The 12,997-nt window shown below is 40.9% G+C and overlaps 1 protein-coding gene across 1 annotated transcript in view; it reads right to left on the bottom strand.

The window, feature by feature from the left end:
• The window catches only part of LOC139731540 (EH domain-binding protein 1-like), a 64,296-nt gene that overhangs the window by 21,640 nt on the left and 29,659 nt on the right, over window positions 1-12,997 (bottom strand). The window contains exons 7-13 of the mRNA XM_071642423.1: window positions 8,254-8,554; window positions 7,514-7,811; window positions 5,698-5,894; window positions 3,939-3,987; window positions 2,360-3,055; window positions 1,953-2,075; window positions 208-343 (exon numbers count right to left, since the gene is read on the bottom strand). Coding sequence (XP_071498524.1) covers window positions 208-343; window positions 1,953-2,075; window positions 2,360-3,055; window positions 3,939-3,987; window positions 5,698-5,894; window positions 7,514-7,811; window positions 8,254-8,554 — 1,800 coding nt within the window. The remainder of the gene's footprint in view (window positions 1-207; window positions 344-1,952; window positions 2,076-2,359; window positions 3,056-3,938; window positions 3,988-5,697; window positions 5,895-7,513; window positions 7,812-8,253; window positions 8,555-12,997) is intronic.

Genomic DNA, 12,997 nt, shown 5'->3' with positions numbered 1-12,997 from the left:
ACATATCATATCATTCCAAAAAAAAAATGGATACAGTAAGCAAAATGGCAACAAATGAATACATTCAACAACATACAACTATAAATCGTAACATGTAAGCACTATGTAAATATGAGCGTGAGATATTAGAAATGAGCAAACGTTTCGATGGATACCAAGGATGATGTAAGAGATGATGCCAAAATAAGTTTGTTTCTCTCCTCCTACCTATCGTTGCTTGCTCTTTCACCGCCTGGGCCATCTCATCGATTCCCTCAATCTCAGGCTTGTTGATGCTCCCCCTAGCCTCGGCGATGAGCTTCCTGGCCCTCGCCTTCAGGTCTTCTTTTCTCTTTTCATCCTCCTGAAATTGCAGGGAGTAAAGTCCTCGAAAGAGACGACTCTATGGCACTACTGAGGTAATGTCGGGTCAGTGGAGATCATGGGTGGCAACTCTACTGCACACTCAGGTTGAATGTGGAAGCAGTTTCACTACATTCTGACATGATATAACGAATCTATGGAATGTCAGTTTTAAGATGCTTTCACCAATTTATAACATGATATCTGTAGAGATTAAAGCAGATTACAGTGATGTTGGCAAGTGCCATTACCTCACAAGATCCCTGTTGAAATGTAAAAAAAATCTTGCGTGATATCATCTTTACAAGTGAATTGTTTGACAAACAAGCAATGACATATAAAATTTGCATCATGTTATTGTGGTAACAGCTTAGAAATGCTGACTTTTGAAGTAATGAAAACTATGATTTCTAGAATATTTTCATAAACAGACAAAGGCTGAATTGCAAGGGGGTGACATCATCACTTTATCTTGTCCTTCGACAGATATTATTGTTTCATAAAAACATACAAAAACACAAAATTCCATAACTGTCTCACTTAAAATGTGCAATGGTAATGAAACCTCTGTTATGTTTCATTGTCTGTAAGCTATTAATCTAGGTCAACTTGAACAGCGAGTGGCATTCTAAATCATCAGAGTTAATACAATGATAATATGGTTCTCAGCCACAAGATATCCCTTCTTTCTTGCTTGACAAAGCTCCACAGTACTGAATAAAACACAAAACATATGCTCTATCTTCTTAGGTGAATTGCCCATAATGTCACCCTGCACTGTGTAAATCCTTTGGAATGATACAGTATATCAGTTAATAAGGAAAAGTTTGTGCCACTTGATACCAACATACTATGTAGAAACATACTGCTTTATATAACCCATACTCAAACTCATTTACATATCCCCCCCCCCCCTTCATCTTGGCCACCCCCACCCTTATCCTTTTCACTCCCCATTTTTTACCCACTGAATGCATTAGTTTTCTTTTCATTTCTGAATACTGGGCACCAGCATGGCACTCAACAAGGACATAGGACTGGAACATAATTTAGGTCTGATTTCCCACCGCTCATTGTGGAGATGCAACTTACAATGCTCATGGCCATTTGAAACTCCGATCAATCTCACAAACAAACAGCTAGCCAAAATATCCCTTGTCACGAGTATCAAAGCAATGAGAATTTGTTTCCTCTCCACAGCACACACTTGTACCCACTCACATGCATGCACACATGCACATACATATACACGCCTACACGCATATTTATATGCTTGAGTTGCATACAGATCCAAAAATGTAGTTCACTACAACTATGCATGCATCATGCCTTCTGCTACATTCAGTAATCCTCTTAACCCAGCACAGCACCATCAAGTTTTGAGGTATCTTTTACAGGTTGCTCCACTGCTTACACCTTTCAAATTCTTCTAAATTGTATGCAAGCATTATCTATTCCTTCACTTCACTCTTTATGCTTTACATTTTACTGGAGAAATTTCTTGTGCTATTTGAGCACTCTGACAGAGCGGTACAGGGAATTACAAATACCCTGTATTATTATCATTATCATAATCACTATTATCATTTACTCAGGACATGCAAACTTACTTCCGTAGTATCTCCATCAGTGGGTGACTGGCCTTTCTTTAGCGTAGCTCTCTTCACTGCTGCTTCTTTTCTGGCCTGCTCCAAGAGTCGCTTTGCTCTCTCTTTCAGGTCTTCTTGCTTGGCCTGGATTATAAAGCACACAAAAGCATGCAATGCCAACAATTGCCTATGTGAAGAGTGTATGTGAAAATCAAGGCATGCTGCATACCTTGGTCAAAGTGGGCTCCCTACTTTGCTTAACCTACTTGAGATCATCATTATACAGTGTAATAAATGAAAAACCTTCAAAATATTGCTACTAAAAGACAAGCTTTACAAGTTCTGGTTTGATTATGGTAAAAAGTCCTTTATTTTGGAACAATCTACTGCACAACGACATGTAATGAAGGGTTCAAATTTCTTCCTACCTTTGGAAGTGGTTCCCCGTCAGCCTTGGATTCCGCTGCTCCTTTCCTAGCCACGACAGATGCCCTGATCCATACAGCATCCCCTGCATCTCCTGCCGGACTGGTTGCCTTCTTCCCATTCTGGGCCGTCTCCTGGCCGGGCGTCCTCTCCCCGTCCGTTCCATTCGACTCCGCCTCGTTTTCCCGTGACTTCTGCCGACCAAGCCGTCTCTCCGGGTGGCCGTTAGAGTTCCGTGCATGTTCGGCACCGCTGCCATTGTCCACGCTTTTCATACTCTTGTCATCCACTGCCCCGTTGCTGAGCTCCGCGATACCACTGGGGGAACCGTTGCTGGTTCCTGGACTAGATTTGGTGGGTGAGCCAGGGCTCTTTGGCACACTGACTCCATTGGACATCACCTGATCACCACCATCTGTTCTGTCTCCATTGGACATTGCCTGGTCACTCACAGTGTTTGTCTCTTCCGTGAACACGTCCTCCGGCATTGACTTGTCCGAGGTGTAGTTGCCGACGATGTACGTGCTCTTCTTCGTGGTGCGGCCGATGCGCTTGACCTCCATCTCCTGGCCAGTAAAGTGCGCCCTCAGCTGGAAGAGGTACGTCATGACTGCCAGTTTGTCTGGGACTGCCAGGAGGACCATGTCTTGGGGATCAAGAAGTCTTGGGATGCCCAGCGTTGCTGCGGCATCAAAAGCCTGGACATGGAGAAATAACAACTTGGCGTGAAGTCCAAAACACAGCAGGACAGCTCAAAAGAATCAATGTACAGGTTAAGCTGTGATAGATCAAACTAAAACAAACTGGCAAATCAACCTATCACCTGTGTAATATCTGTGATGGTATCTTTACAAATTGTTTGCCAAGTGTTCTGTGAACGAGTTTAATACGTAATACATTTGTGTTTCTCCAAACCATAACCTAAACAATGAAATACAAGGAACTATTACTTCTTCAACACATCAAATATTTAGAATAACAGAAGTAAAAAACAGACCCTCTTTCTTCTAATGCAGCCTTTACATTTCAATGTGACCAGCAGAAGCCAATATGTCTTTAGGACAGTTCTGAATTCAAATCTTGCATTGCATTCATTATGTGTCCATCAAAACAGAAAAAGGACTTTAGGTTACAAGTACATGAACAAATCTCACAACTGAATGCTCCATAAGAGGTAGGAAAATACACAGAACGGCTTTCCCAAGCAGAGTAAGAAGTGAGTGACTTGTGAATGGAGTTTTCTTTAGAAGGAGGCTGAGCTATTGCCCACCACCCACCAAAAGAAGTCTGCAGTTCATACTGGGACAGATTTTCGAAGCGGGTTACCAACAAGAGCTTTCCCGCATAATCATAACATGAGCGAGCAGCCATGTTATTGTCGATGGCCGCAAGCAACGGGCAGGGAATAATATTTCACTGGTAGGCAAGAAAACACCTTTAATGGAGCATGCTTCTTTTTTTTCCAGTTCTGCACTGGAGACGCCCTGTGTTTACAATGTCAAAGTTGAGTTATCTTGCAGCAAGCGCTGCATAACATCACGGCACCCTTTCCATTGAAAATTCCAACTTGGAAAAACAAACCTTCTTGTTATTTCCCTTTATATCATGTTGTGACAGTGATGCAAAGTCTCTGTTGAAAGAGAAAAAAAAAAGAGAAAGGGATGAAAAAAAAAAGTGAGCATGGTTAAATATCAATTAATTTTGGCAAATCTTGCAAACACCCTACTGAGCTGTATTCTTTGTTAATGTCTGCGCCTACCCCCGGCCTCTCCCATTTCCCAGGCAGCTGGGGAACAACACACAAAGTACAAGTGTTATTCTCCCAGTTCCACTCAATACTAACTCATCAGTAAAATAATTTCGAGGGAGAGATCGTCTTACACATCCCTCTGGCAGTAGCACTCCCAAGTTTTTTTTTCCCCTCTTTGCTGGTGAGGGGGGAGGGAGGGGAAGGGAAGGTGAGACAGGGCATGGGTGCATGTGTGAGAGTTGATGTGCCCCTGTGTGGGCAGGAAAAAGAAAAGGAGGGGCTGGAGGGAGGGGGTAAAGGAGGGGGAAAAATAGGGAGGTTGTCCCTGTTTCACTAGCACTGACAAGATTACAATGTTCTTACTATGACTGGTGTAGTGACACTCCTGAAAACTCCTCACACACTGGGCCTAGTAACCTAATCCAGTAGCCTCCTTCCAGCTATTGGTGTGGCTAGGAGCTCATTAATAGACTCATCAACCTACAATGTGCAATCATTGGGGGGATGGGGGGAGGGGCATGCAATACCAATTTCACAAGTCTGACACTGACAATGAGGCCACCAACTACCAACAACCATCTTGGCCACAGTTTCCACTCCGTGTACAGAAAACAAGCAGAGGCCAACTGAATGTTTGTCACTTTGTACTCTTAAAGGGACACTCTAACTCATACTAGGCTCAAGTTAATTTTACTATAAACACACACACAAACACAAATGCACCCAGAGGTGTTTCATAAAGCTGTTCTTAAAGTTACGAACGATGGCTGGAACACGTTCTGATGTGCTATACTTATAAAAATTTAAATAATTCAGCACAAGAACTGATCACCAGTCGTTTTTAAGTCGTTTGTAACTTTAAGAACTTTATGAACCCCCCCGGTGATGCAAGATCATACAATCAGTTTGTCAATCTATCATTGTCACAGGTATGATGTTATCAAATAAGATCTGATCCTCAATGACTGTGAAGAAAATATAGTCAAACTTTCTTGGTAAAAATATGTATTTCCTCAATGGCTCATACACAAGAGACTTTCTTTCTCTCTCTAAACATCTTTCGATACAGACGAAACTGTGTCTGTGCCAAGTCCCTTATTCACACTGCCATTTCAAGCTGACATGACCTTACAATCACGAACCAGTGCTATTGTTTCAGATTCTCTTAGCATACAATATGTCGTTATCAGACTGGCATTAATGCAGTCAGTATACCAGGGATGCCAGTCTTGCAGTATGCCGAGGGTTGAAAAGAGGGTATTTTAGGTGGGAAACTAGTATTTCTACCTTCCCTGCAATAGACATGTGTAGTAACATATTTTGGAAAAAACAGCATTTTCCATGAAACCTGCAACATCTTTGGCAATATCTTGTGGCATATTCAACATAACATGTATCCATTAGAAATAATAAGTACTTTTGCTACAAACTGAATCAAACATTACAATAATACACGCAATGAAAATTCAAACAGATGTCCAATGAAATCCCCCATAAAACAATGACAACTAACTTTGAATTATACTATCAGAAGCTGGGTAAGGACAAAAAAGAAGAAGGACAAAACGGGGGAAAGAATCAGTTACTCACATTAAGTCTGGTCGATGTCTATTTATGATTGCACAGAAAGCGAGACCATTTCTCCATGAGGTGGTTAGATTTGTGACCTTGACCCCTCGATAACCTCTGGTGACCTCCTGACACCAGAGGAGGAGTTGTTGGCTGGGGGCGCTCTTGTTCAGCTTCGAATTATCCCCACTCTCCGAGACTTCATGCCGTCGAATGGGCTAGTTTAGAAGAAAGAATATACCAACCAACCGATTGCATTATATTCATTCCGTCTTGTCTTTGCACATGCATCACCAAAAAATACCATAAAGCTTGTAGGCAATATGTAAGAAGATATCACTTTTGTCTTTAATAGTTTGTGTTCAGTCAGGAAAAATATGAATTCCAAGATTTCTGATAAGAGTATTTGCTACAAAACAACTGTAGGCAAGGTGAAATACATTTGGAAAGCTTGAAATTGATAGTGAGAATTGAGCTTGGACTCGCGAAATGCTAGAGTAATATGTTTGTGTTTGATACAGATCCTGAGACAAGTCACTGACAAGATGCTACAATGTGTAGCTTAAAATACACTGAACTATACTGACTAACAAACATCAACACATCAAGTATCATAAAACAAAGAAACACAACAATGAATCAACTTGTCATGCAGGATCACGAACTCAATGGCAGCAAACACCTAAACTCAGTCTATTTTGCCTTCATATATTCTGAAAATTCAAATTACCAAAATCATCAAAATCTGGATGGCTGACTGACTTATTTGAGGAGCACTGATGCAGTAAGTCTCAAGGTGAAATTGAAATTTCTTTTCAAACTATCTCCCGTGGACACTTACAGAGAGCTGGTAAAGAGGTTTTGTTACCCTTTCTGACAAACCTATTGAATATCAACTGATGATGTAATTTGTGTACCTGAATGGCATGCCCAATGTTCAAATTGAACATCCCACATTTAGACTTGCAAGACAGCATTGTAGTTTCAACAGCTTATTTAGATTCAAATTTTCTTGCATGCTTGTAGAAAATTTGGGGCATTTTGAATCAAAGCATGATGAGAGGTCTACTCGCTGAAATGTATGTCACCCGGTATGGATTGAATGCTATGATTATATCCACCATTAGCCCTGTCATTACACACTGTAGTGAGTCTTGTTTCTGTGTGCTTGTTGATTTGTTTCAGATGCCCAGGAATGTGTTACAAATGAGGACTGCAATATTTCAGTTTGTTGGATCAGATATCGTGACTCAAAAATGATAGAAATTTTTCAACCATGCAACTGCCCAACCTTCTTTTAAGTTTCTCCATCATCACAATCACAGTCAGTGGTTACTAAAATCCATGCAGGATGCACAAATGAACATGACTATCAACATCTACACACAGATAACTCAGTATAACATGTACTTCATATTGCATTGTCCGGAATACGAGTAAGTTTCACACATCAGATGTTTGTGTTACTGTTAGTGTGTGTCTGTAAGAATGTATTATGCATAATATACCGGTGAGCTCAGTTAACCTCTGACTCACAGGAACTGAAATTCACAATTCATCATGCAATATAATTCATGAAATTACAATAACAGGCAGAACAAAAATATACACAACCTATAAAACAAACTGAGTACCTTTGAATTAGGGGGGTAATGCAACCATCGTCCACATGGATCAGACTACATGAGTCTAACATAAAATGCAAATAAAATAAGACTTCATGATACACCCGGATGAGAACGAAATATTTGAAATCAAAATTTGGGGAGACTGACTGGGTCAAAGCAAGGCTTGACAGAGTATCATGCCCATGCGGGTAAAGTTTGTGGGCATGCACACTTGACGTGAGTGTTACCCAAAATGGGGGACCTGGCCTCTCTATAAATTCCTTGCTCTCTACGTTCTCCATGGGCGTGGGGGATTGCGAATACGGCGCCATGACGACGGACGAGGCCGAGTGAGTCGGGGACGGAGTGCTGCTACTTACAGGGTCACCGCCACCGCTGGTGGCAGCCGCACTGACCCAGCCGCCGTCCTTCTGCTTCGGGGGCTGAGGCGACGATGGCGACGAGTTGGTTCCTCCATCATGGGGTGGCTGAGGAGCCTTGCGCTTTCGCTGCTTTTTGTCTGAATTCCTAGATGAACATCGGGAGACACACATTGAGCCTCAAAGTTATAGTTTGGTATTGGACTTTACAGTCAGTACACATGAGCAATGTGCATGTACAAGTTCATATCATAATTATACTTACAATACAGATTGTAAATAAATGTAGTCGATTCTTACAATACACATGTACATTACCACAGGTATCTGACCCACTGGAGTAATAAAAATGCTATAGGAGTGGTCAATTCAAACAAACTTGCAAAGTTTGTATAAAGTGGTAGTAATATCGCACATTCTTTTACTCATAAAACACTCCATTGTTCTAACAAACGGATTGCTATACCTCCTATCAAAGATGTCTATTACAGTGTAAGTGCATATACAAGAGAAGAACTACACTGCCATCTTCTCCATATCAAATCATTTTAAGCCATGAAAGATTCTTGCTACGTAAGATAGATCCTTACTCATCTGGGTCCAAAGCATCTGCAATAACGTAGGGAGCCCCGAAGTCTGATGAAGCAACAGGTGTACTGGGAGTCAAGGATACAGTGGGCGTGGTCGAATCTGACGATGGGGAAATATCCTCTTCTTTGCTGTGGATCTCCCTCAACTGTTCCTGGTAGCGTGCTCCGCCGTCGTACTCGAAATCGTCAAAGTCCCCACCGTGTTCGTAGGAATCTTCGAGGGGGTCCGCGGAATCGCTGTTGAACGAGCCGTCCAGGTGAGTTGGTCGCCCCCGGGAAGTGCACTTCAAGAAAGGATCACCTGCAGGTGGACACCAAGGGAGAAATCACATGTATGATTGAAACACAATCTAGATATTTAAAGAGGTGCTCCAAACAATGTATATGATGACAGGATTTAGATATAATTCACATAAAAAGGGGACTGCCTAATGATGACATATATGAAAGGATATGATACGTAAGGCTGATTTCTAAAAAGGATTAGCTGATGCAGAGAGAAGATGAATGGATCAAAATACAAAGTAAATCAGGGCTGTAAACAAGTGATAATTTCTCTTCAACTGATGGCGTCTAACTGCACAAATGGTATGTGCATGTTTAAACATGTGTGAAAACAGAACAGAAATAGGGTTTTTCAGGCTCAGAAGTCTAAATCCACAAAAAAGTAAGAATTCTATATCTAAATAAATCATAATAAAAGCAGGTGATATTGGGTTTCATGATGAAGAAGCAATATCTACAGTACAGCAGATCTGTTAAAGAGATCTGAGCCCCCCTTCTCCATGACATATACCTCAATACTCACTTGCAAATTCAAAATCAACTGCTAAGAATGCAGCATTAAGGGATCTTGATTTGATTGCCAGTAGTTTATGACAAGGTCATTGTACAATTGCAATGTGTGGCCTTCAGTAAATCAAGCAAACTCACTCCCATGGTGATTAATCCGACACAAATTAGCAAATAAGGGCAAACAATGACTTAAAGAGAGAATTTCTGATCTGTTCCTTAAGCCATACAATACAAATTGTTCTAAAAACAGATTTTCTGAGCAAAGGAAGGGCAGGGTCACTCATGAGCAGACAAACATGGTAAATGTGCGATATGACAACAGAATTTCTTTGCAGCCAGTACCCACATACCTTGCAGGATTTCTAAATGTATGGTTTCAAGATGCAATGTCTTATAATATCAGTTAGGTACCTTCAGCTTTGTGATTGCACGTACACAAATTTTCTCAACAGAGGTTACCGAAACACTTGTAGTCAGCAAAGAAGCAGTGGAAACACTCATAACTGGTTGCCTTAATGGGCAGCAAAATGCCAAACAAATTTGCTGGTTTGAAAACCAAAGAATACCAGCCAGCAGCATGAAACATTAAGGTACTAATTTGACGGCAGCATGCAGGCAGCTTGGACGAGTCTGGCTTCTCACACAAACAATATATCCTGCTTCAAGTACAAGTCTCCAATTACTTTTAAATGAGGTTCATTAAATCTTGACCATCGACCCCAGGGATAGATCTTGAACCTCCTTTTGAATGAACTGTTCATCATTTGCTGAGATTATGGGTAGATTTCTAGCAAAGTACAATGACCTTTGACCTTAAAGGACAAGTCCACCTTCATACACATAAGGATTAAGAGAATGCAGCAATATTAATAGAACACATCAGTGAAAGTTTGAGGAAAATTGGACAATCCGTTCAAAAGTTACGAATATTTTAAGTATCTGCGCAGTCACTGCTGGAAGAGAAGACTACTACAGTGTATGATGTCACATGCGTACAACTACATAAGGAAAATAAAAAGAGAATTTCACAAAACTTTACTTTTTGAATAAAGTGCACATTTCTTCAACTTGCTACTGACGTATGTTAAGGGTGATATTATTCCCCCTGCCTTCTGAAAGAGAGAAGTCGAGTGTTCTTTTGTTATGCCAGAAAAATGGAAATATGTTGAATTTTCTTTATTCTTTCTTTATATTGTTGTACTCATATGACATCACAAGCTATGGTAGTCTTTTCATCCAGCCGTGACTGAGCAGAAACTTCAAAAATTCATAACTTTCTAACGGATTGTCCGATTTTGCTCAAACTTTCACTGATGTGTTCTACTAATATTGCTGCATTCACTCAACCCACATGTCTATGAAGGTGAACTTGTCCTTTAAGCTTTGGGACCGTACCCCTATTACTTCATTTTACTAATTGTGAATTTAATTAAATCTCTCCTGCTAGATCAGCATTCTCTGCTGAAGTTTTGGCAAAAAAAAAAAATAGCCAATGTGCAATGAGTCAGCCTATTTGTACATCATATAGCATACCTGGGCAAAGACAACAAAAAGGAAGAAAAAAAAAATCACAAACGAATCACACACACACACACGAAAAAAAAAAAAAATCTGTGAAAGGGTTACTGATGCTCTGCTACCAACAGTTCTCCTCACAGAACTAACCAAGTCATAAGATCAATGGCATCCCTCCCATCTCTCCTTTGACCCTTTTTAAGCTTGTTACGGCACACTTAAAGTAAAGCCTTCCTCTATCATTTTTTTCTATACCTATCATTACTTGTGCAATCAAGAGGTACATTCTTCACACATTTTACAAATCAGTGACACTCATTTAGATTTCTATGCCTTAGCCTGAGCTCATCTCATTCCTTTCCCTCGCTTCTCTCCTCCCCGTTCTCTTCTCTTCCTGGTTGCTCCCATTCCTCATTCGCCCTTCCCTCTATCCCCCTGCTCCTGTTTCCTATGCTTCTTGCTTCCTCCCTCCCTGCTCTTTCATGCTCCAAGAGAGAAGTGTGCTGCACTTTTGGACCACTTGTTTTCCCTCCCACTCCTGAAACTTGAGCTGTGGGGCTTGGTGTTCAGCGGTGGGAGGCAGGGGGTGTCACCTTGGCCATGCCAGTTCTCTGGCTGCTTAACCATGGGTTTGTGGGGTACCCACATATAAAAGTTCAGATCAAAATGTTACACACACACACACACACACACACACACACACACACACACACACACACATACACACAAGCCAAAAAACAAACCAACAACAACCCAAGACAGACAGACAGACAGACAGACAGAAGGGAAAATGCACTTTTTGTCACTCTCCCTATTCTCTTTGGACCTATTCACCCACATCACTGAATTATTTTGTGAATGGAATGAAAGTGCAAGTTTCTTCATAAAGATATTTTATAAGGAAAGCTGTACTTTTTGAGTAGCCTTGTACTCTAAAAAAGGAATAAAGTATTGATCAGTAACATTTATTGCACTACATTACTACACATTTGATGCATAGGCATGAGCAGAACAGTGAAAGTGTTTTTGTACAAGTGAACTTTGGAATGGTTTACACCTTCACAATGCTTCTAAAAGGTTTTAAATAATTTTAAAAGTTGATGTGACTGCACATGAGCCTCTGCATGATATGTTTTACATAGAAGGAGCATTTACACTGCTGGCATGGTTAAATCAATTCAAATTTGTCCTATCTTATGTCAGGTAACTTCATGAAGAGAAAAGATGATCAAGCCCAAGAGAGTATACAACTATACAACTGCACTAATATCATCATACATGACATGTGCAATTACATTCCTGTCATTGTACTTACGGTACAACTGTGCTACAAGAGATATTCCAAATATATATGCAAATTGCAATCTCAACCGTCTTGAAATTCGGTCAAATTTCTTCTTGAAAGAAATCATCACCTAGTTACCTGTGTCATGATTGTAGCTTGTGTTACAGCATGAAGAAAGTACTTACAGCATTCAAAGTTTCCTCCACATCAATTACAGGTCCTAATGAGTTCACTTTAGACTAGCTCGCTTAAAGTTTCACAATCTTCAAGTAGCACTTCAGCTGTTTCTGAAGAGCTGCCTACTTCATGTTTACTTCCCAATAGAAGTGTGTCTTAATTGCCTCTGATAATGCATACAAATATCTGCACATAGAATGCCACAACCATTCTTTATTTATTTCGGATGTGATATTCATAATCACAGTTATTCTTTACTTCAGGGCATTGGAGAAGCTAGGCGCTGAATGCAGCACAGGAGACTATCGTGAGATTAGCGGATAATTCAATAAATCTGAAAACACACTGGTTTGGGAAGAGCTCGATGGTAGGGATTTGTGACAAGAGTTTGGGGGTGTTACCGCCGCCTCCAGCTAGAAGCTCCATTCATTCCGCTGCTGAGGGGAAAAAAATTCAACACAGAGTAAAAAAAGAATAGAAAAGAAGATTGACTAGCTAACATATAAAAAGAGTAAGAAATGAGAGGGAGAGAGAGAGAAAGAGAGGGGGAAGAAGGGGAGAGAGGAAAAACCCTAAGATGGACAGGAGTGAAAAATGGTAGAAAATGGGAGAAGCGAAGATTTTCAATCAGGAGTGATAATAGGTGAATAGCCATTAAGATTGGGTCCAGTGGACAGTGGCCATAGAGCGTTGACCCAATGGGAAACGGGGGCTGCAAAGCTGCTTTGGGAGCAGAATCACCCATTGTGACCATTGTCCAGTCCATCTATGGTCAGCACAATGACCAAACTCCAGTCAAGAGACAAAGAACACGATCTGACACATTGTCCGCTTTGTTGGCTCAGTTGTAATTCTACTTGAGAAGCAGGGAGAGTTGGAGGGTGGGGGGGGGGGGGGGAGAATGAATTTTACCACTAAAAGGAGTGCAGAAAAGGGAGAATCATAGCAGGCAAAAATCCTTCCCCTCAGATG

Source organism: Diadema antillarum, unplaced genomic scaffold (genome assembly GCF_040938485.1).
Source record: "Diadema antillarum isolate AM-2024a unplaced genomic scaffold, OU_Dant_1.0 seq00000377_RagTag, whole genome shotgun sequence".
In the NCBI taxonomy this organism is placed as follows: domain Eukaryota; kingdom Metazoa; phylum Echinodermata; class Echinoidea; order Diadematoida; family Diadematidae; genus Diadema; species Diadema antillarum.
This window is presented reverse-complemented; position numbering and strand designations above follow the sequence as displayed.